The sequence below is a fragment of the Leucoraja erinacea genome, chromosome 35, assembly GCF_028641065.1.
Source record: "Leucoraja erinacea ecotype New England chromosome 35, Leri_hhj_1, whole genome shotgun sequence".
Lineage (NCBI taxonomy): Eukaryota > Metazoa > Chordata > Chondrichthyes > Rajiformes > Rajidae > Leucoraja > Leucoraja erinaceus.
In genome coordinates, this window is record NC_073411.1 from 14,764,524 (window position 1) to 14,787,977 (window position 23,454).

The 23,454-nt window shown below is 47.1% G+C and overlaps 1 protein-coding gene across 3 annotated transcripts in view; it reads left to right on the top strand.

Annotated features, from left to right (window-relative positions):
- Positions 1-23,454, top strand: part of LOC129713410 (zinc finger MIZ domain-containing protein 1-like) — a 48,056-nt gene that overhangs the window by 14,632 nt on the left and 9,970 nt on the right. For all 3 annotated transcript variants that reach the window (XM_055662450.1, XM_055662451.1, XM_055662452.1), the window contains 15 exons: positions 1,476-1,620; positions 3,085-3,202; positions 6,092-6,300; positions 6,402-6,600; positions 7,697-7,969; positions 8,827-9,009; positions 9,219-9,290; positions 10,745-10,916; positions 11,922-12,063; positions 17,056-17,266; positions 18,820-18,925; positions 20,729-20,889; positions 21,206-21,273; positions 21,689-21,757; positions 22,820-23,058. In XM_055662450.1, coding sequence (XP_055518425.1) covers positions 1,476-1,620; positions 3,085-3,202; positions 6,092-6,300; positions 6,402-6,600; positions 7,697-7,969; positions 8,827-9,009; positions 9,219-9,290; positions 10,745-10,916; positions 11,922-12,063; positions 17,056-17,266; positions 18,820-18,925; positions 20,729-20,889; positions 21,206-21,273; positions 21,689-21,757; positions 22,820-23,058 — 2,367 coding nt within the window. The remainder of the gene's footprint in view (positions 1-1,475; positions 1,621-3,084; positions 3,203-6,091; positions 6,301-6,401; positions 6,601-7,696; positions 7,970-8,826; positions 9,010-9,218; positions 9,291-10,744; positions 10,917-11,921; positions 12,064-17,055; positions 17,267-18,819; positions 18,926-20,728; positions 20,890-21,205; positions 21,274-21,688; positions 21,758-22,819; positions 23,059-23,454) is intronic.

The following is a 23,454-nucleotide window of genomic DNA, read 5'->3' on the forward strand; positions in this document are numbered from 1 at the left end:
TCACCTGGTGCACTACAGTACACCTGCTACATGTTGGAGGATTCCTTAATCCTTACAGGCAGCAAAGTTGGAATTGCTGCCTCTCTCACAGCGCCAGAGACAAGCTCTGTCAACACTCATGGTTTCCAGAACAAGGGGTCACAGTTTAAGGATAAGGGGGAAATCTTTTAGGACCGAGATGAGAAAAACATTTTTCACACAGAGTGGTGAATCTGTGGAATTCTCTGCCACAGAAGGTAGTCGAGGCCACACAGTTCATTGGTTATATTTAAGAGGGAGTTAGATGTGGCCCTTGTGGCTAAAGGGATCAGGGGGTATGGAGAGAAGGCAGGTACAGGATACTGAGTTGGATGATCAGCCATGATCATATTGAATGGTGCAGGCTCGAAGGGCCGAATGGCCTCTACTGCTGCACCTATTGTCTATGTTTCTATGGTCACCCATACCTGACAATGGTCTACTCCACATTTTTCTTGACATCCTCCCCTTTCATGTCTCATTTTCACACCTCACCCTTCCATATCTCTGTCTCCCTCTCCCCTAACTCTCAGTCTGAAGAGGGGTCTCGACCCGCGACGTCACCCATTCCTTCTCTCCGGGGATGCTGCCTGTCCCGCTGAGTTACTCCAGCATTTTGTGTCTATTTTCGATACTGACCTGGGGTTCTGCCACAGAGTTGGTGGGTCGGGCACCACCTTGCGAGCTGGTCCATATATCTGTGCTTGGTAGCCAGGAGGTCGTGGGGAGAAGACCTCAGTCTGATAAACACAATAGCTCAAGGTGTGTAAATAACGACACAACTTCAAAGTACGGAGTGCTTCCGTGAATAGATATTGAAACTGTGCGTACAGTGCTGCCTCACAGCACCAGAGTGCTGTCTGTACGGAGTTTGCATGTTCTCCCTGTGACCACGTGGGCTTTCTCCGGGTGCTCTGGTTTCCTCCCACACTCCAAAGACTTGCAGGTTGTGTGGGAAGAACCTGCAGATGCTGGTTTAAACCGAGGATAGACACAAAATGCTGGAGTAACTCAGCGGGACGGGCAGCATCTCTGGAAGGAAGGAATGGGTGACATTTTGGGTCGAGAGCCTGCTTCAGACTGGGACATGCCTCTCATTTCCCTTACCCACGAGTCTCAGCCTGAAGAAGGGTCTCGACCTGAAACGTTTCTCCAGAGATGCATCTGAGGAAGGGTTTCGGCCCGAAACTTTGCCCATTTCCTTCGCTCCAGAGATGCTGCCTGACCCGCTGAGGTATAAAATGTAGGCCAGTACTTTGAGACTATAAAGACACGGGAGCAGAATTAGACCATTCGGCCCATTGGGTGTGTTCTGAGTAGGCGCTGCATGTACTTTGTTTGTGTGTGTGTGTGTGTGTGTTGTTGCTGCATTGTTTCAGTGCTGTGTCTATGGAGGTGGTGGCCTGTGTTTGGGTTTGTGTTGGTGTTGACTGACTTGCCCGTTGCTTGCGTTCCAGCATTGCTCACCTCGTGGAGCGAGGACCTGCGTAGACTTCTCCTCCTCCACCACCAGGGTAGCCGCTCCAACAACTCGGCCGTTAAGCAGCCCGGCCCGCCCTCCATGAACTCCATGAAGCCTTCGCTCCCGCCCACACCGCACAGGTACGCACGCACACACGCACGTACACACGCACAGGTACGTACACACGCACACACGCACGTACACACGCACGCACGCCGCCAGGTAACACACCAGGAGCGTTTGTCGGCGCTGGGCCTGTACTCACCGCTGTTTAGAAGGATGAAGGGGAGACCTCATTAAAACTTACCGAATAGTGAAAGGCTTGGATAGAGTGGATGTGGAGAGGATGTCAGTTCAAGTGAATTTATTACCATGTGTCACTGATAGGACAATGACATTCTTGCTTTGCTTCAGCACAACAGAACATAGTAGGCATTTCCTACAAAACACATGAATAAATTAACTGATAGTGCAAATAACAGATAATGGGTTATTAATAATCAGAGTTTTGTCCGAGCCAGGTTTAATAGCCTGATGGCTGTGGGGAAGTAACTATTCCTGAACCTGGTTGTTGCAGTCTTCAGGCTCCTGTACCTTCTACCTGAAGGTAGCAGGGAGATGAGTGTGTGGCCAGGATGGTGTGGGTCTTTGATGATACTGCCAGCCTTTTTGAGGCTGGCAGTATGTTTCCACTAGTTGGAGAGTCTAGGACTAGAGGTCACAGACTTAGAATAGAAGGACGTATCTTTAGAAAGGAGATGAGGAGGAATTTCTTTCACCAGGGGGTGGTGAATATGTGAGATTCATTCCCATAGAAGGCTGTGGAGGCCGCCATTGGACATTTTTAAGGTGGAGAGATTGTTGATTAGTTCGGATGTCAGGGGTTATGGGGAGAAGGCAGGAGATCGGGTAGATGCACAGAGTCTCATGCCCAGAGTAGGGGAATCGAGGACAGAGGTTTAAGGTGAAGGGAGAAAGATTTAATAGGATTTTTCACACAAAGGGTGGTGGGTGTATGGAACAAGCTGCCAGAGGAGGTAGTTGGGTCTGGGACTATCCCAATGTTTAAGAAACAGTTGGACAGGTTTGGAGGGAAGGGGAGGGGAAGGCGGGAGAAAGCAGGGACTACCTGAAATTGGAAAACCCAATGTTCATACCACTGGGGTGTAAACTACCCAAGCGAAATATGAGGTGCTACTTGATCTCGGTCTCCATTGTCAGTGAGCCTAAACACCAGTTGGAGGGACAGCATCTCATATTTTGCTTGTGCAGCTTGCCTGAGTTACTCCAGCACACAGTGTCTATCTCAGACTGCATGATTATTCCCTTATCATGTATCTCTACACTGTAAATGGATCGGGTATAATCATGTGTTGTCTTTCTGCTGCCTGGTTAGCACGCAACAAAAAGCTTTTCACTGTACCTCGGTACACGTGACAATAAACTACACTGAACTGAAGATAGACTAACGGAATTGTGTTGGAGTTTTATAACCCTGCTGCTGCTAGATGTAAGCACATTGTTTTTCTGTCTCTAGTTGCAAGACAGAGAGAGAGGCTTTGCTCACACACTGACAGCTGTTGTCTTTTCCATTCCTTCCCTAGTGATGGCTCATTCACATACAATGATTCTGTTCCTTGGCAACAGAGCTCCACTCAGCCTCCAGCCTCGCTCTCTGTGGTAACGACAGTATGGGGAGTCAATAACACCTCCCAGAGTCAGGTAAAACTCACTCCCTTTCTGGGCTGGCCTGGATATTTATTCCTGTTTCCTTGCAGCCCGCGTTACTGTTCCACCACACGCTGACCACCCCAACGCTCAGAGTCAGAGTATCGACAGTGATGGAGGGGGGAGAGCCCCCGCAAGCAGTCGCCTCTCCTCTCCTCACTCCCACCGTTCTGCTCCAGCTCTGCCCTCTGTGAAGACCAGGCTCTTCAGTTGTGAGAGTGAGCATCACTCATGTGGAGGCCAGTTCACCACGCACTCTTGATTAGTGCGGGTGTCAGGGGTTATGGGGAGAAGGCAGGAGAATGGGGTTGGGAGGGAGAGATAGATCAGCCACGATTGAATGGTGGAGTAGACTTGATGGGCCGAATGGCCTAATTTCTACTCTTATTCCTCATGACCAGCAATGGGATTAGACCTTGTCAGGAGTTGTCAGTTCCATCTCTCCCACCACGTTGAACAGCGAACCAACCAACAAGCATGTTACATGGCAGGCCGGACATTTAAAATATCCACTTCACAACGGAATTAATGATACAACCAAACCACACAGGCAGTGAGTGTTCTCTGGGAAAGGCCAGGTAGTGAGTAACTGGGCATGGGATCAAACCGAGTGTGTGGGGTGGAGTGGAGTGGGAATGGGATCAAAGAGGTTGCAGATGAAATGTGTAGGAAGGAACTGCAGATGCTGGTTTAAACCGAAGATAGACACAAAATGCAGGAGTAACTCAGCGGGACGGGCAGCGTCTCTGGAGACAAGGAATGGGTGACGTTTTGGGTCACCTATTCTTGATGTTTAACAGCCACAGCTCAATGGAAGAGGAGGTGGGCGGAACTATGACTGAAGGGACAGTTGTGGGAAATGGTCTTGGCTCAGGAAGCACACAGTGGAATACGGTTAGAGATACAGCACAACAAAGGAAATGCATCATTGTGGAAGTGGATATGAAGGAAATAGCAGCAGCATAGAATATTATGCATCTGTCATCATGTTAGACAAGACAAAAGATTCCATAACAAGTAGGAAATCACAGACAAAACACAGGGAGGAATGTAAAGCAAGCCCACCCAATGAAGGGAGTGAATTGGACCAGTGATTGGGATGAAGGGCTAATGGAGCAACAGGACTTGCAGCATTTGGCTGGAGAGATGTGGGTGTGATCTATGTGACCTCCCCATATGCCCTGGTTCTGCTCAGGTCCCAGTCGATGGGAAGGGCTGGAGACAGCAGGGAACCACAGGCCACTTATCCCAACGTCAGATTGGAAAATTGGCAAAGAAAACACTGACAAAATAGTGTAGGAAGGAACTGCAGATGCTGCTTTACACCAAAGCTGGAGTCACTCAGCGGGACAGGCAACATCTCTGCAGAGAAGGAATGGGTGATGTCTCGGGTCGAGACCCTTCTTCAGACTGAGAGTCAGGGGAGAGGGAAATGGGAGATATAGAACAAATAATGAAAGATATGCAGAAGAGTAACGATGACAGAGTGAAGAGATGTGGGCGAGGTGGGAGCAAGGAGGGTTGGGCAAGGGTCAAGGGGAATTGACAAACTAACTGGAGAGATGGGAAAGATATCAGTGTCGGGACATCAGCTGTTTAGCCTGTATGAATCATCCAGATAAAATAACGAACTTTGTTGCGTCTAAATACAAGGAAAAGCAGGAAAGTAGGTTGTGGAGAAACTCGGTCTGCATAGAGGTGTACGCAGATACAAGATAATGTTAGCATTGTCACTTTGGTGTGAAGAATAGCAAACCAGAATATTAAATGTTGTGAGATTACTGTATCTCGGAGTTCTTGTACTGAGAAACTACATTGTAATTCTAAAGGTCACATTGTAAATGTGTTTTTAGCCTTCTGAAAGGGTGCTGGAGTAAAACAGAAGGGTTCTACTGTGGTTAGAGTCTCTCACCATGTGTTGGGGTAGTCTAGAACCAGGGGACATAGGTTTAAGGTGAAGCAGGTGGGACTAGTGTAGATGGGGCATGTTGGCTGGCATGGGCACGTTGGCCCAAAGGGCCTGTTTCCACACTCTATGACATTACTCTGTGTAGATTAGTAAGCCATGATGATCCACTATGGGTTGTTCCACATCTGTCTTCCCCCCATGCTGATTATCTCCCAAACCTCACCCACTGCGGCCCCAGTTCCCAGTCTCAATTTATATTTACTGGGCTTGTTGGAAATGTTATATAAACAAAATCAATTAAATGTGTGTAGGAGTATTAATTGGAATAAAGTCAAGCAGTCTGGGATATCTGCCAGTCCTTCACCAGAGGACGTCTGGATTACCGGAGTTTTATTTGCCTCGGTAGCAATGCAGGTGGTGCAGCGGGTAGAGCTGCTGCCTCACAGCTCCGGAGACCCGGGTTCGATCCTGACTAGGGCTCAGTCTGTACGGAGTTTGTACGTTCTCCCCGTGGCCTGCGTGGGTTTTCTCCGGGTGCTCAGGTCTCCTCCCACACTCCAAAGACGTGCAGGTTTGTAGGTTAATTGACTTGGTGTAAATGTAAAATTGTCCCCAGTGTGTGTAGGATAGTGTTAGTGTGCGGGGATCGCTGGTCGGCACGGACTGGGTGGGCCGAAGGGCCTGTTTCCGTGCTGTATCTCTAAATTAAACTAATCTGTTCTCTGATCTATCTGTTTAATTGTTAAGTTATCACAAAGAGGAGTTTCAGTAAAGTGACCGGCGTGGAGAAAATGTGGGTCATTGTAAGCAAGAATTGAGGCTTGGCTGTCAGGAATGTTGTGAATGTACTGATATACTGAAGGCAGGAACAGGGTAATGATTGGGAATGATCAGCCATGATCACAGTGAATGGCGGTGCTGGCTGGAAGGGCCGAATGGCCACTTGTGTTAAACCTCTGCTGCCCCTGCCACAGGTCCTAGGGTCTCCTATGCCTCAGGGCGGGAACTCCAGCGGGAATCACATGACGTCCGGGATACCCGGGAACGGTCCGGGAATGAACTCCCCGCCGTACATGGGACAGCAGGCGTTCCCAGCCACAGAGACGGCCTCGAGCAAAGCATACATGCAGCAAAGTATGTATGGACGACCAAACTACCCGGCAGGAGCAGCGTATGGAGGAAGGTGATGAACCAGACCAGCCACACTCTGCTTTAAACCAGCATCATACACGCCGACTTTCTCATTAATGCTCTCTCTCTCTCCCTCTCTCTCTCTGCTTTTAGTTACTCCACTGGCCCAAATAGTTCGGGTGGGATGGGAATCCCATCGCATTCCCGACCTCCCACGCACTTCACGCAGCCCGCTGCTGCTGCTGCTGCTGCCGCTGTTGCTGCTGCTGCAGCCACTGCTACAGCCACTGCTACCGCCACTGTGGCTGCTCTGCAGGAGAAGCAGAACCAGGAGATGAGCCAGTATGGACCGGTAAGATGCAGCGTACCTCTGCCTGACCTGGAGGGAGAGGGAGGGAGGGAGAGAGGGGGAGAATGTTGGCATAGTGAGAGACACACAACAGTCACTGGAACTCTGGAACAAAGTAGAATGTTCCAGAACAAGGGGTCACAGTTTAAGGATAAGGGGGAAATATTTTAGGACCGAGATGAGAAAAACATTTTTTTTCACACAGAGAGTGGTGAATCTGTGGAATTCTCTGCCACAGAAGGTAGTTGAGGCCACACAGTTCATTGGCTATATTTAAGAGGGAGTTAGATGTGGCCCTTGTGGCTAAAGGGATCAGGGGGTGTGGAGAGAAGGCAGGGATGGGATACTGAGTTGGATGATCAGCCATGATCATATTGAATGGCGGTGCAGGCTCGAAGGGCCGAATGGCCTACTCCTGCACCTATTGTCTATGTTTCTATGTGATACCCAGCAGATCCAGCAGCATTTATGGAGAGAATAACATCATAATCTTACATCAGACCGGCCAGTTCTATCAGAAACAGGAAAGGCTGGTTATCTGAATTGTCCAATTCAGCATTGAATAGTGAAAGGCCCGGATAGAGTGGATGTGGAGAGGATGTTTCCACTAGTGGGAGAGTCTAGGAACAGAGGGCACAGCCTCAGAATAAAAGGACGTACCTTTAGGAAGGAGATGAGGAGGAATTTCTTTATTCAGAGGGTGGTGAATCTGTGGAAACACTTGGGTCTCCTTTAGATGTCTCCCATCTCACCTTAAACCTGTGCCCACCAGTGTGAAGAAGGGTCTCGACCAGAAACGTTGCCCATTCCTTCTCTCCAGAGATGTTGTGACTATGGTCGGTGTAAACCAGCATCTGCAGTTCCATCCCACACAGGGCAGGGCTGCTGTTGAGTTGCTGATAGGATGGTTCAGTTGTCTGACACCATCGGGGGGGGAAAAACTCAAATCAAGGAAGTGTCGGTCTGACATTGATGAACCTATCCCTGTGGTTATGGACAAAGAGACTCATTAACTGGCTGAGAAATGTCAGCCTTCCTACTTGACATTCACACATTCAGCAAAACACTTGCCTGATGTTTCATTTGATTTTTGTTTCAGCTAAGTGCAGCGCAGTCTTATAATAACCAATACCTGAATCACTCCGGCCCCCGCGGCTCACCGCAGATGTCCACAGGGATGACCGCAGGAGGCATGGCTGGAACGATGGGCCCGTCGAGTATCCCACACATGTCCATGAGCCACTCCAGATCTCCTGGTATCAATCCCATGTTCTGTGCCCAAAGCCAGCGCATTCCCCAGCCTGGGTACGGAGCTTCCAGAAGCGCACAGCAGATGCCTGGGCAAGGAGTCAAGAGGCCATACATCAGTGAGGTAACGAGGACATTCATGCTGCTGTCCTGATCATTGTTCCTGCACGCCCTGATCTGGGTAAAGGGCAATAACAACTCACATGTCAGACATGCAGGGCTGGGGTTGTGCAGCCCACCCTCTGCTGTAGTTCCGGGGGCCATTGTTCCATCTCCCAGCTCCTTGCAAATCCCAAATGCCAAAAGAAGTTGTGCTCTCGTTGGATTAAGAATGTGATGTATCAAAGCATTTATATTTGAGGGAAGGGAACCAAGGTTCGGGCCAGGTAATTGTTCCCAATGAGACTCACTGCCTTGGATATTATTGAAGGAAGGTCTCTCTCTTGACATGCTGCTGATTTTTCTACATGAATTCCATGCACATGGATTTGATTCCAAATCTCCATTTATTGGGCTGTAATTTGTGAATTCAGTAAGGGTAAGTTTCCATTATGCAAATGGCTTGTAAACCAAAAAGGTTCAAGTTTATGTCCAGAGTGGTGGCTGATATGTGGAGGGTGTAATGAATTGGAAAATAATAATGAGTGGCCAGCCTAGTTACTAGCTGGATGTTAAACACACCTGGTTTATAACTAGGTGTCTAACAGGACTGACTGATACTGGACGATACTCAGAAATAGCATGTACCTGAGTCACAGAAAGACACATCTGCCTAACAAAAACATTTTATGTGAATTCTTGGTTCTAGTTGAATTTTTTTTTTTTTTTTTTAAAATCACAATGAAGTGAATCTTTTACTTATTGTTAGACCATCATGAATTTGCAACATGTTTTGTATTTTAAAAGCTTTTTTACACAGAACAATTGTTTTGATGAGAGGCGGGGCAAAGTGACTGAGGCGATTGTGTTCTGTGCCCTTAGCAAAGCTACCCTGGTCAACAGTACGTGGCGAGCAGTCAGTACCCCAGCCAGCCCAGCCAGTACCCACCCTCCAACCCCCAGCGGTCCATCCCATCCCCCAACTACCCAGCACACAGGATGTCAAGTCAGCAAAGCAGCGGGCAGTACCCAGTGCCTCCAGCAGCGATGAGCCAGTACTACAAGGTAGGAACGGAATCTGGACGTTCCCAACTTTCCCTTCAAAATGTGCTTTCTCCTAACCCCATTCTCCTGCCTTCTCCCCATAACCTCTGACCCCGGTACTAATCAGTGAACCCTGTGCCACTGGTCAGCTTGATGTTGAGTGAGAGGGCTTGTACTGGAATGTTTGCTTTTGTTGATGGCCACATTTGTTGGGGTTTTGTGTTTTACAGCCATCTGAGAAATATAACGGGCAGAGTAACAGCTTCATGTGTGGCAGCTACAGCCCGGCCAACATTACTGGGGTACGTACGTACTTCTACCTTTCAGCAAAGGCCAACAATAAACAGTCCAGCTCTGTCTACAGTCATCAAGGCTCAGCATTCACAGGAGTTACATTGTCTGTACATCGCACAGATTGTTCGTATAATTTAGAAGTTTCAAAGAATAGAAATTGGTGGAATTACTGCAGTAAAATATTATTTTACAAGTGAATGAACCAAAATTAAACATTGCATAATCAGAGCAACATATGGACACAATTTATCAAAGTGCATAGCTATCAGTAAACTGCTTACATTCTGAGCTTCACCGTTATATAGCATAGAAAAACATACAGCATGGAAACAGGCCCTTCAGCCCAACTTGCCCATGCCGACCAACATGTCCTATCTACACCAAGTCCCACGAGCCTGCGTTTGGTTCACGTCCCTCTGAATCTATCCTACCCATGTAGAATGACTTGACTTGACTTACTGGTCTAAATGTTTCTTAAGCATTGTGATAGTCCCTGCCTCAACTACCTCCTCCAACAGCTCGTTCCATTCACCCACCACCCTATATGTATAAAAGGTTGCCCCCTAGGTTCCTATTAAATCTATCCCCCCCTCACCTTAAACCTATGTCCTCTGGTACACATACCAACTGCATACACACCGTGGGATCTGTAGCAAAAACCAGATACACTTTTCATCGGTCTTTTAAAACTGCTGCACGTCCAGTTTTATCCGTGATCCCAGAGAGGGTCTTGCCTGCTGACAGTGCCGGCTGTGTCAGTGCCTCTAACCTGTCAGCCAGTGATCCTCAAACATGGACTGTAGACTTGCTGATCATTACTAGGCTCCATAAAACTGCAGAGCAGAGTGGCTGCACCTAACACTGGCTTTACCTGCAGGAATGAACTGCAGATGCTAGTTCGCACCAAGATACACACAAAATGCTGGAGTAACTCAGTGAGTCAGGCAGCATCTCTGGAGAGAAGGAATGGGTGCCGTTTCGGGTCTGAAGAAGGATCTCAACCCGAAACGTCCTCTCCACAGGTGCTGCCCAGAGTTACTCCAGCATGTTGTCTATGATTGGCTCTGTCTACATAGTTTACAGTAAGAGACACTCAGACAGGGTATTTGATTGTATTTATGTATAGTATTATCTGCAAAGAAAGATGTTCACTGTACCTCGGGTACACGTGGCAACTACAAATCTAAACTCAGGGCCAGGAATCTGACCCAAAAGCAATTCACTTTTTTTGAAGTCTATAAACTTTTTATTGAGAAATTTGAGAAACCCTTGTTGGGGGAGCAGAGGCAGAGGAATGATGTCAGAGAGGTAAGGCACTTTGGGACATTGTTGACTCTGCTGGATGAGGTTAAAGAGGAGCATGGTTGCCAGCAGATGCTAACAACTGAGGTCTCTGGCCCTCTAGAAGGGTTTATGCATTGTGAATATTATGCTGCATATTTAAACCACTTTTATTTTGCAGCCTTCAAGATCTATGCCTGGTTACCCCAGCTCCCCCATCTCGGGCAACCCAACCCCGCCCATGACTCCGGGAAACAGCATTCCTCCTTACATGTCACCAACCCAGGATGTCAAATCACCCTTTCTCCCCGACATCAAGCCTAACCTGAACAGTCTCCCACCTCCCCCAGCATGTGAGTACCGGCCTCTATCGTACAGTCACGCACTAACACGGGTACAACCTGGACCGAGCCGAGCACAGCAACGGCAAGAAGATTGGTGATCAGGCTTAACTCAAGTAAATAGCAAGAGTAAACAAGAGTGTGGCACAGCGGTAGAGTTGCTGCCTCCCAGCGCCAGAGACCCGGGTTTGACCCGACTACGGGCGCTGTCTGTACGGAGTTTGTACCTTCTCCCCGTGACCGAGTAAGTTTCCCCCGGGTGCTCCAGTTTCCTCCCACATTCCAAAGACATGCAAGTTTGTAGATTAATTGACTTGGTACAAGTGTAAATTATCCCTAGTGTGTGTAGGATAGTTCTAACGTGCGGGGATCGATGGTCGATGCGGACTCAGTTGGCCAAAGGGCCGGTTTCTGCGCTGTATCTCTATGGTAGAAGTCATCTTAGTTTTAGAAATGGAGAAAGCTGAGGCTTTTGTTGGAGGAGAGGCAGGTGCAAGATATTTGAAGACAGTTCTCCATGAAAGCTGCCTGAGTCATCCCAACCTCCGGAATAATATTGGGGAGGCGGGCGAGGTTGAAAAGCAGTCATTGGACTTCTGATGCATGAAGCTGCACTGTGCTTAGTTCCCTTTAGATAATGTGAACAGTACCAGGTGGAGCAGCTTGACATGGTGGGGATAGACACAAAAAGCTGGAATAACTCAGCGGGACAGGCAGCATCTGGAGAGAGAAGGAATGGGTGACGTTTCCTCAGACTGAAGAAGGGTCTCGACCTGAAAAGTCACCCATTCCTTCTCCAGAGATGCAGCCCGTCCCGCTGAGTAATTCCAGCTTTTTGTGTTTATCTTGGGTTTAAAGCATCTGCAGTTCCTTCCTACACATTGAGATGATAGGGGTCTTGTTGGAATCAAAGACACAATGAGAGGTCGGTGTCATTTAACACCATGGATTCTGATGTGAAAATGGAACGATATTGGGAAGAGAAACATCACGATGCGACGTTTGTGTTGATTTCAGCAAACCCGGTAGATGAGCTACGGCTGACGTTCCCGGTGCGTGACGGTGTGGTGCTGGAACCCTTCCGCCTGGAACACAATCTAGCTGTCAGCAACCACGTCTTCCACCTCCGCCACTCTGTGCACCAGACGCTGATGTGGAGGTCAGTCATGTCAAGGCAATGTTATGTCTATAGCACATTTAAACACAGCTCTCATTGACCAAAGTGCTTTACATTAGTGCAGGTACTAACATGCTACATACAGTGGTACATAGATCAACAACACATACATACATAAATACATACATACAGTGGTACATAGATCAACAACACACACATACATACATAAATACATATATACAGTGGTACATAGATCAACAACACACACATACATACATAAATACATATATACAGTGGTACATAGATCTAACAATACACACATACATAAATACATACATACAGTGGTACATAGATCAACAATACATACATACATAAATACATACATACAGTGCTACATAGATCAACAATACACACATACATAAATACATACGTACAGCGCTCCCTCAGAGAACCTCAAGAAACGCTTGAGAGTAGAAATAAGTTTTAAGTCTCGACTTAAAGGAGTCGATGGAGGGGGCAGTTCTGATGGGAAGAGGGATGCTGCTGTTCCACAGTTTAGGAGCTGCAACCACAAAGGCGCGGTCGCCCCTGAGCTTATGCCTAGACCGCGGGATGTTCAGTAACCCCAAGTCGGCCGATCTGAGGGACCTGGAGGTGGTGTGGTGGGTGAGCAGACTTTTGATGTAGTTGGGGGCAAGCCCATTAAGGGGTTTGTAGACATAAAGAAGGATCTTGAAATTGATTCGGACAACAACCGTGGCCATTCAAGGATGTTCCTTTAGGAAGGAGATGAGGAGGAATTTCTTTAGTCAGAGGGTGGTGAATCTGTGGAATTCTTTGCCACCGACGGCTGTGGAGGTCAAGTCAGTGGATATATTTAAGGCAGAGATAGATGGATTGTTGATTAGTACGGGTGTCAGAGGTTATGGGGAGAATGGGGTTAGGAGGGAGAGAAATCAGCCATGATTGGGTGGCATAGACTTGATGGGCTGAATGGCCTAAATTACTCCTATCACTTATGATCTCATGATCATCCCACACACTAAATAATAATAATATTACTGGTTGATTATTAGCCTTTTGCACATAGTTGTTGGGGGGGAGGAGGGGAAGGAAGACACTGGTTAGTTTGATATTTAAGGATTTATTTTTAAAGTACATCAGTCATTGGAAAGTACCTCATTTTGAATTTTGAATAAGGTTAATTTTGGACTGACTCAGAGGCACTAAACTTCACACAGGAGCTCCATGGGCAGGACAAGGGAAGTAAACAGTGCAGGAAGTAGACTGCAACGATCCTTGTGGCTGGTGCTCCGTATGATGCCAAACGATAGGACTTTATCTCGCGAGGGAAATTGGTAAAACACAAGATACACGAAACATGAAATTAAAGTGACGAGTGGGCAGTCCAGGATTGGGGGAGGGGTCTGGGGGAGTCGGTCTACGTCACAACAGAAGGGGGAGAAGTTGTACAGTTTGATAGCCACAGGGAAGAAGGATCTCCTGTGGCGTTCTGTGCTGCATCTTGGTGGAAACAGTCTGTTGCTGAAGGTGCTCCTCAGGTTGACCACTGAGTCATGGAGGGGTTGTGAGCTGTATTGTCTGGAGATGCTCCTCAAACTGCCGAGCATCCTCCCCTCCAAGACCACCTCCCGTGAATCCAACTACACCCCCAGCACTGTGTGAAACGTCACCTATCCATGTTCTCCACAGATGCTGCCTGACCTGCTGAGTTACTCCAGAGACTCTGTGAAACGTCACCTATCCATGTTCTCCACAGACGCTGCCTGACCCGCTGAGTTACTCCAGCACTCTGTGTATCTCGTTCATTGAGACTTGTTGCAGTTTGCAACTTCCCGGATGCAACGCCTGTCCAGTTTGCAGGAATTGCTCGGACATCATGTTAACGTCCTGTCAGTGACTGACGTAAACGTATAATAGACGAGATACTATAGTCTCTTCTTGAACAGCACCAAATATGAATACACCCTCGGGGCAACTTTATTTCTTGCTGTGACATTTCCCAATGCTGAATTCACTGTATTTCACGTCTAATCAAAGGTCACATTTAACCACGTTTGCAATCCCCAATGGCTGGTTTATTTCTGTGAAAGGAACCCAAACAGACCAGCTGTACGTTGACCTCGTGAAATGAATTTCCCCAAAGTGATTTACGATTAATCTTCATCACAAGGCGATTGGTTGGCCCTTCCTTTGCAGGGGAGAAATAAAGACATTCTTTATGGTGTTATGTAACTTTCTTGCACATCTATCAAAGCGTGCGTAATACACATTGAGCTCTGTCAGGGAGTGATGCTTCACTGTCGTTGGAGCTGCCTCCTGATTTTGCCTTGTAGGAGGTGCTGGCCTTCAAGCCCTACCACCGTTGCCGGACATCCGTCTCATCCTCCAGCTTGGAGCAAAAGTCCCCTTTGGCCTTTGTGATGGCCTTGTCAAGGTGGTATCTGGACTTCTTATAGATCTCTGCGTCACCAGACCTGAATGCTTGTGATCTGGTCTTCAGAAGAATGTGGATCTCATGATTCATCCAAGGAAACACACAGAAGGTTTTATTTTGGAACACATTTCCTTATGAAGGCTGTAAGGACTGTGACGTATTCATTCAGGTCCGTTGCCGAGTCCTTTAACATTGCCCAGTTCACAGACACCAAGAAATCTTGTAAATGTTCCTCTCCCTCCCCCGACCATCTCTGTGCTGTCCTCGCCTCTGGTGGTGAGCTCTTCATATCTGCCCTCCACTGCCTCGAACATTATTTGTGGAACTCCCTGCCATAGAGGGCAGTGGAGGCAAAGTCACTGGATGGATTTAAGAGAGAGTTAGATAGAGCTCTAGGGGCTAGTGGAATCGAGGGACGTGGGGAGAAGGCAGGCACGGGATATTAATTGGGGACGATCAGCCGTGATCACAATGAATGGCGGTGCTGGCTCGAAGGGCCGAATGGCCTCCTGCACTTATTGTCTTTATTTCTACAGTGCAACATTTTTTAAATATTGTTTTCTGTGTGCAAGGCCATTCCAAATATTGATGCCACTGTGCAGATGGCGGGGGTTTTGAGAGGTTTAAGCCAACATTAGGGTCCAGGAGAAGGTGGGCAACATTGGTAAGGCAGTGTTTTACAGCCAGTGAAGTGAAGCCATTTGATCTCATTACTGCACTGAATTTGCTTCTGGTTTGAGTTAAAGGCTGTTTTTTGCTGCATTGCAGTCCTGGCAATGGGCTCATTATACAAGCAAGGGCTAAGCAATGAATTAGCTGAATAATCAAAGATGACACAGAGGTACATCTCCGGGTGTGGGAGTTGATGCCATTCTCTTTATTTCTGGCATACCACAGCAACGAGCCAGCCATCCACAAGCTCTTTCTGCAAAACTGCACACTAGTTTGACACTAACAAGACAGGAACTGTATGTATTAAAATCTCTGAGTTTGAATTACGAATCACAGTTTTTATTCACTTGCAAACTCCTGCCGTTTACTGCTGCCAACACATCCAGGAATATCTTCAGTGCTCTTGTGTTTATTTGTGCCAATTTTTTCCCCCCCGTCCTTCAAGAAGTTTACATTAATAGTTTAGACTCTCAGCTGAGGACCATTCTTAATTAGGTTCTTTATTTGGAAGTCTATAATATTAATGTGTGGGAAGGAACTGCAGATGCAGGTTTAAATCAAATCTACATCACAGTCTATATCTCCCTTTCCCCTGACTCCAGTCTGTAGGTCTCGACCCAAAACATCACCTATTCCTTCTCTCCAGAGATGCTGCCTGACCCGCTGAGTTACTCCAGCACTCTGTGAAACGTCACCTATCCGTGTTCTCCACAGATGCTGCCTGACCCGCTGAGTTACTCTAGCACTCTGTGAAACGTCACCTATCCATGTTCTCCACAGATGCTGCCTGACCCGCTGAGTTACTCCAGCACTCTGTGAAACGTCACCTATCCATGTTCTCCACAGATGCTGCCTGACCCGCTGAGTTACTCCAGCACTCTGTGAAACGTCACCTATCCATGTTCTCCACAGATGCTGCCTGACCCGCTGAGTTACTCCAGCACTCTGTGAAACGTCACCTATCCATGTTCTCCACAGATGCTGCCTGACCCGCTGAGTTACTCCAGCACTCTGTGAAATGTCACCTATCCATGTTCTCCACAGATGCTGCCTGACCTGCTGAGTTACTCCAGCACTCTGTGAAATGTCACCTATCCATGTTCTCCACAGATGCTGCCAGACCCACTGAGTTACTCCAGCACTCTGTGAAACATCACCTATCCATGTTCTCCACAGATGCTGCCTGACCCGCTGAGTTATGGTGCAGCAGCATCTATGGAGCGAAGGAAATAGGCAACGTTTCGGGCCGAAATCCTTCTGGAAATAGGCAACGTTTCGGGCCGAAACCCTTCTGGGTTTCGGCCCGAAACGTTGCCTATTTCCTTAGCTCCATAGATGCTGCTGCACCCGCTGAGTTACTCCAGCACTCTGTGAAACGTCACCTATCCATGTTCTCCACAGATGCTGCCTGACCCGCTGAGTTACTCCAGCACTCTGTGAAACGTCACCTATCCATGTTCTCCACAGATGCTGCCTGACCCGCTGTGTTACTCCAGCACTCTGTGAAACGGCACCTCTCCATGTTCTCCACAGATGCTGCCTGACCCGCTCAGTTACTCCAGCACTCTGTGTCTATCTTCAGTATATAGGTGATGCTGGATCTAGTGTGGGTGTGTGGGAAGGTACTGGGCCCTGCTTGTTTTTAACACATGGAATGGTTGATGCTGACATCAGGAACTCTGAATGTGAAACGCACTGTTCCTTGTACGGGCACCCATATGTTGCTGGATTGGAAATTCACAAGTACAAGTTTTTTTTTAAGTAAAACCAATATAACTCTAAATAGAAATAAGAGATTGTTACATATAGAGTGTGTTCATTTGCTCATCTTTCCGATTTCAGAATTAAACTATTCAATTTAAGAGATGTGTTATAAAGCAAACTTGTTCAAATATTTCCTTCAGGCCTGACCTGGAGCTTCAGTTCAAGTGTTACCACCATGAGGACCGACAGATGAACACTAACTGGCCAGCCTCGGTCCAGGTCAGCGTGAACGCCACTCCTCTCTGCATTGAACGAGGTGACAATAAAAGCTCCCACAAGCCGCTGTACCTGAAGCACGTGTGTCAGCCTGGGAGGAACACAATCCAAATCACTGTTACCGCCTGCTGTTGTGTGAGTACCAGCACTCTCTCCATCATCTACACCCTGTCCCAGCTTGTGGAGCTGATGGCTAAAGATCCTATAGCGGAGCAAGATAGACCACTCCTGCTAAACGCAACGGGCTGACGTGCAGTAGGAACGGATCGGAACGTGGGCCTTTTTTTTCATCCATTTCCGTAACCCGACCCGACTCGCAGTGTAATCAACGTTGCAGGGGAACAGTTTGTGTTAATAAATCAAAATTCTGAAAATGAGGAGAAGATTTTTACCAAATAACTTTTATTTTTACGAGGATGTTTCCGTAACCGGTTTCCGTCTCCGCACTAGTATCTTTGCTCCGCTACGGGATCTTTGGTGCGGAGACGGAAGCCGGTTACGGAAATGGGGCCGAAAATGAACCGTGAATCTGCCCATGACCGCACTACGTATGTTTCATCGAGTGGTCTATCTTGCTCGCTATAGGATCTTTGTTTATGACTGTCCACCCTATTGATGCCTCCCATAATGTTAAATACTTCCATCTAGTCTCCCTACAACTGCCGACATTTTAGAGAAAACAATCCTGGTCTGGCCACCTGCTCGCTGTAGTTAACACCCCCCCTGGTGACCCCCTCACCCCCCTGGTGACCCCACCACCCCCCTGGTGACCCCCCTCACCCCCCCCCCTGGTGACCCCCCTGGTGACCCCCTCACCCCACTGGTGACCCCCCCCTCACCCCCCCTGGTGACCCCCTCACCCCCTGGTGACCCCCCCTCACCCCCCCTGGTGACCCCCCTCACCCCCCCCTGGTGACCCCCTCTCACCCCCCTGGTGACCCCCCTCACCCCCCCTGGTGACCCCCTCACCCCCTGGTGACCCCCCTTCACCACATCCTGTAATGGGTGAAACCAGAACTGCATCCAATACTCCAAATGTGGCCTGACCAAAGTCCCACAAAGCTGCATCGTGACTTCCTGACTTGCTCCGACCGATGAAACCAAGCACACACGTGCGCCTTTGTACCACTCTGTCCACTTGTGTTGCCACAGTCAGGGAGTTATAGACTTGGACCTCAAGGTCCCCCTGTACATCGATGCTGTAGAGGCTCCAAGCCATTCATTGTATATTTCTCCCTTGTATTTGACCTCATGAAGTGCAACACCTCACACTTGCACAGATTATACTCCATCTGCCGTTTCTCCGTCCATTTGTGCAGCTGATCTATATCCTTCTGTACACTTTGACAGTCTGGGACCCCAGCTAACCTTGGTGTCATCCGCAAACTTAATCCATAGAGGGCCGGGCTGGTCTAATTCTGCTCCCAATTGCAAGAGGCGAACTAAACATGTCTGCCTTGATTTGGTGCTGGGCTGACGTGGAAGTTGCCTCGTTTGAACAAGCCAGGAAGGGTTGTGGACAAACTAGGAAATAGTTGTTATTGCATTCAGGAAAAGGTTCCACTTTCAATCATGCAGCTCTAATATAAACTGCAGCACTAAAATAAACATTTGATTGAATCCAATCCCGGTTGAACCAGCTGTAAGTCTCCTCTTGTTAACTGATGCTTATTCTCTTTATCTTGCAGTCACATCTATTTGTGCTACAGTTGGTTCACAGGCCATCAGTGCGGTCAGTATTACAAGGCCTCCTGAAGAAGAGACTACTGCCTGCAGAGCATTGTATAACTAAAAGTGAGTCATTCTCGGCTTCTGAAGGGGGAAGCATGTGGTTAAGAATTGTTTCATTTAGTTTAGAGATACAGCGCGGAGAAATAGGCCCCTTGGCCTGCCTAGTCCGCATCGACCAGCGATCCCCGCACACTAACACTATCCTACACACACACTAGGGACAATTTACACTTATACCAAGCCAATTAACCTACAAACCTGCACGTCTTTGGAGTGTGGGAGGAAATCGAAGATCTCGGAGAAAACCCACCCAGGTCACGGGGAGAACGTACAAACTCCGTACAGACAGCACCCGTAGTCGGGATCGAACCCGGGTCTCCGGCGCTGTGAGGCAGCAACTCTACCGCTGCGCCACCGTGCTGCCCAATTTTTCAAGACCAGTATAATCATCTGTAGGAAATAGCCACTGGTTCCTAAAATCCCCTGGTCTCTTTATTCCACAGAACTACGATCCCTAAGATAAGTGGATTTGGTGGGTTTTGGCCACTAAGTATCCTCTTGTGTGTAGGTGATGGATAGACTCTTGTGGAGGGGGGGGAGTATGAAAAACTGATGGTTGGGGTGGGCCAACGCGTCTGTTTCAGAGCAGTGTGACTATTTCACACAGAGAGTTGTGAATCTGTGGAATTCATTGCCTCGGAAGGCAGTGGAGGCCGGTTTTCTGGATGCTTTCAAGAGAGAGTTAGAGCTCTTAAAGATAGCGGTGTCACGGGATATGGAGAGAAGCCAGGAACGGGGTACTGATTGTGGATGATCAGCCATGATCACAGTGAATGGTGGTGCTGGCTCGAAGGGCCGAATGGCCTACTCCTGCACCTATTGTCTATTGACGATTGACTATCATTTTAATTATTTTCTCTTCCCTCCAAAAACTACCCTGAACCCGTTTATATTATCCACCCCACTCTCATTCTGCAGCAATTTATCTTTAATTTATTTTATTTAATACTTCACATGTTTAAAATTCCTATTGACATCTTCAAACGTACTAATTTTTTAGCTTTCCATTTGAGTATCTTCAGTATTGCTTGGATTACAGTTTTACATTGCCCAGCATAACAGACACATGAACATCTGAAAGGCTTTCAAGTTATCTCTGGAGAAAAGGAATGGGTGACGTTTCGGGTCGAGACCCTTCGTCAGACTGAGAGTTGGATGGGAAGGGAACAAGAGATGTAGATGGTGATGTAGGGAGATATACAGAACACATTAATGAAAGATATGCAAAAAGTAACAATGATAAAGGAAATAGGCCATTGTTAGCTGTAAGTAGACAAAAATGCTGGAGAAACTCAGAGGGTGAGGCAGCATCTATGGAGCGAAGGAATAGGTGACGTTTCGTGTCGAGACCCTTCTTCAGACCGATCTGAATGTTATTAGATTGTTATTCAGATTGTTAGCTGTGGGCTCGGTGAAAAAGACTTACAATGAGACTCAACGAGACAGCTTTGAAGCTGGTTCAACTTGGGTGGGGGTGGCAAGGAGGGAGAGGGGATTCGAGGATTACTTGAAGTTTGAGAAATCAATATTCACACCGCTGGCTTGCTTTAGTATTTATCTGGCTGGTGCAGAAAGATGTCCTGGTGGGTGGATGTTAAAGATGGGTTCTTTGATGGCTAATTGGCCGCTCACTGCTGTGAAAATGAGTCATTGCCCACCACATATTAGCATGAATATCAGCTGGTTGATGCAAGGAAGTACTACAAAACTGCAAGCAAGTGACAAGTTATATCTGCTGTTATTTATTCTGCAGAATCCAAGTAGTTTGAACAATATTTTTATGTTTAATTTTTCCCCATGTATCAGTTAAACGGAATTTCAACAGTGGTGTGGTGTCTTCCGGTAACCCAGGACTGAACGGGGAGGATGGTGTGGAACAGACAGCAATTAAAGTCTCATTAAAATGTCCGATTACGTTCAGACGGATCCAACTCCCAGCTCGAGGTCACGACTGCAAACACATACAGGTCAGTAGAACCTATTAATTGGGCCAAGAGAGGTGTAAAATCCAAAACAAAAAAAGAAAGGAGACTACAAAATAAGAGAAAAAGTACAAACCAGGTCTTTGTGACTCTACCCTGTTTTGATTGACCTGGAGTGCATGTTAGAAACAAAATGGGAGATGGTATTGTTTTTACATTCATCTTGTTTGCACTGGTAGACAAAAGTGCTGGAGAAACTCAGCGGGTGAGGCAGCATTTTTGAGCGAAGGAAATAGGCAACGTTTCGGGCCAAAGCCCTTCTTGAGTCTGATATCAATAATTGCTTTCTTCTCGTTACCAGTGCTTTGACCTCGAGTCCTACCTACAGTTGAACTGTGAACGTGGAACATGGCGATGCCCGGTCTGCAAGTGAGTACAAAGTGTAATCTCTTCACTTGTTCTGTGGGAAGATATTGTACAACTGTCCATGCAAAAACATTTACATTTGACAGTTAATTATGTTTCAAAAAGCCGTTCAATAGCCTTCCCTTTTCTGTCTCATTGGAATTTCTAGAGTGCATAACATTTTTGTTGTATCTTAGCTTTGTCCATGACTAATGATAGTTAGTGGGACTAGCATCGCTGGCCCAGACTTGCCATTGATATCTGCACACCCCATGGATCACGACATAACAGTCAGTCTTGGACAAGCATTATTTTTATTAGGTAGACAAAAATGCTGGAGAAACTCAGCGGATGGGGCAGCATCTATGGAGCGAAGGAACGTTTTGGGTCGAAACCCTAACCCAGGCTGCCTTATTAACTTTAGTCTTTATTTCTACAGTAAAGCTGCCCTGCTAGAGGGGCTGGAAGTCGACCAGTATATGTGGGGCATCTTGGCTGCCATTCAAAAGTAAGTAACTATATTACCATTTTGTTTGTAGCCTAGACATGCTTCTTTAAAATGGAGGTGTGGATGCCACTACAGCCACAAGGAACAGTAGCTGGAACAGCTCATATGGTCTTCCAATCCTGCCTTCTGCTGTGTAATTCTGGTCATCGTCTACCCTACCCCCACAACCGAACTTTCCTGCACAAGCTCCATATTGTTTGATTTCCCTAAAGATCAAAAATCTACTGTAAACATACTGAACAACCTTAGTGACCAAGAATTCCAAATGAAGACATTTCTGCTCATCCCACTCCTAGCAATGATTAACTGAATGGAAACATTTTAAATTTGGGGAAGAACAGGGCAGAATATGAATCTATTCCCAGACTTTGACAAACGGGGAAGTCTGAAAAAAATAGAATTTCTGCTGATTTTGATGTAATAATCGAGCAGTGAGAATTGTTTTTCACAATCTATACCCCAGGTTTTTGCACAAAGACTGTATGGTACGTAGTATTTTACAGCAATATGAGTAAATTCTCTGCCGCAGAAGGTAGTTGAGGCCACACAGTTCATTGGCTATATTTAAGAGGGAGTTAGATGTGGCCCTTGTGGCTAAAGGGATCAGGGGGTATGGAGAGAAGGCAGGTACAGGATACTGAATTGGATGATCAGCCATGATCATATTGAATGGCGGTGCAGGCTCGAAGGGTCGAATGGCCTCTACTCCTGCACCTATTTTCTATGTTTCTAAATGGACATTTACCATTAATAAGTCAGGAATAGTGGATTCTATACTCTGGGATTGGAACCCTGAAGATTTTTAATTAGCTAAGCAATGAGTGAAAGGATGTTAAGATGTTATTATGCATTATGAATGCCGGGACATAACAACTCGCGCTGATAATATATTGGAATATCCTAACCTTTATCAAAATTCGGCACAAAATCCGCATCAGAACAAATGGTCGACAGCTCGGGCAAAATTGTAGGTTTTAAGGAGCTGCTTAATGGAAGTGAATGCTACGAATACAGCAAGCTGAAAATACTTGAATGGGAATATCTTCTGTTTAATTTTGCTAGCACGGAGTTTGAGGAGGTTACCATCGACCCTACGTGCAGCTGGAGGCCGGTACCAGTCAAGTCGGACATCCACATAAAGGATGACCCTGATGGCCCCGTGGCCAAAAGGTGCAAGACCATGAGTCCCAGTCAGATGATCATGCCCAATGTGGTGGACATGATTGCAGCCCTTGGTCCAGGAACATCTTATCCCTCGCTGCCACCGGGGGGCAACAGTAACAACGACTACACTCACCAGAGTAAGTATATATATCTGCATCTATATACATCTTATGCCCCCGTCCCACTTAGGAAACCTGAACGGAAACCTCCTGAGACTTTGCGCCCCACCCAAGGTTTCCGTGCAGTTCCCGGAGGTTGCTGGTGGTTGCCGGAGGTTGCAGGTAGTGGAAGCAGGTAGGGAGACTGACAAAAACCTCCGGGAACCGCACGGAAACCTTGTGTGGGGCACAAAGTCTCCAGAGGTTTCCGTTCAGGCTTCCTAAGTGGAACAGGGGCATATAAAATAACCTTGATGTTTGAAAATCCTGCTCTGAAGAATAACTTTATTTTACTTTGCAATATCTAGTTTCCCCATTGATGCAATTGTTTTTACATTACTACTTTCTATAACTCGAGGTTTCTTGGGGAGAACT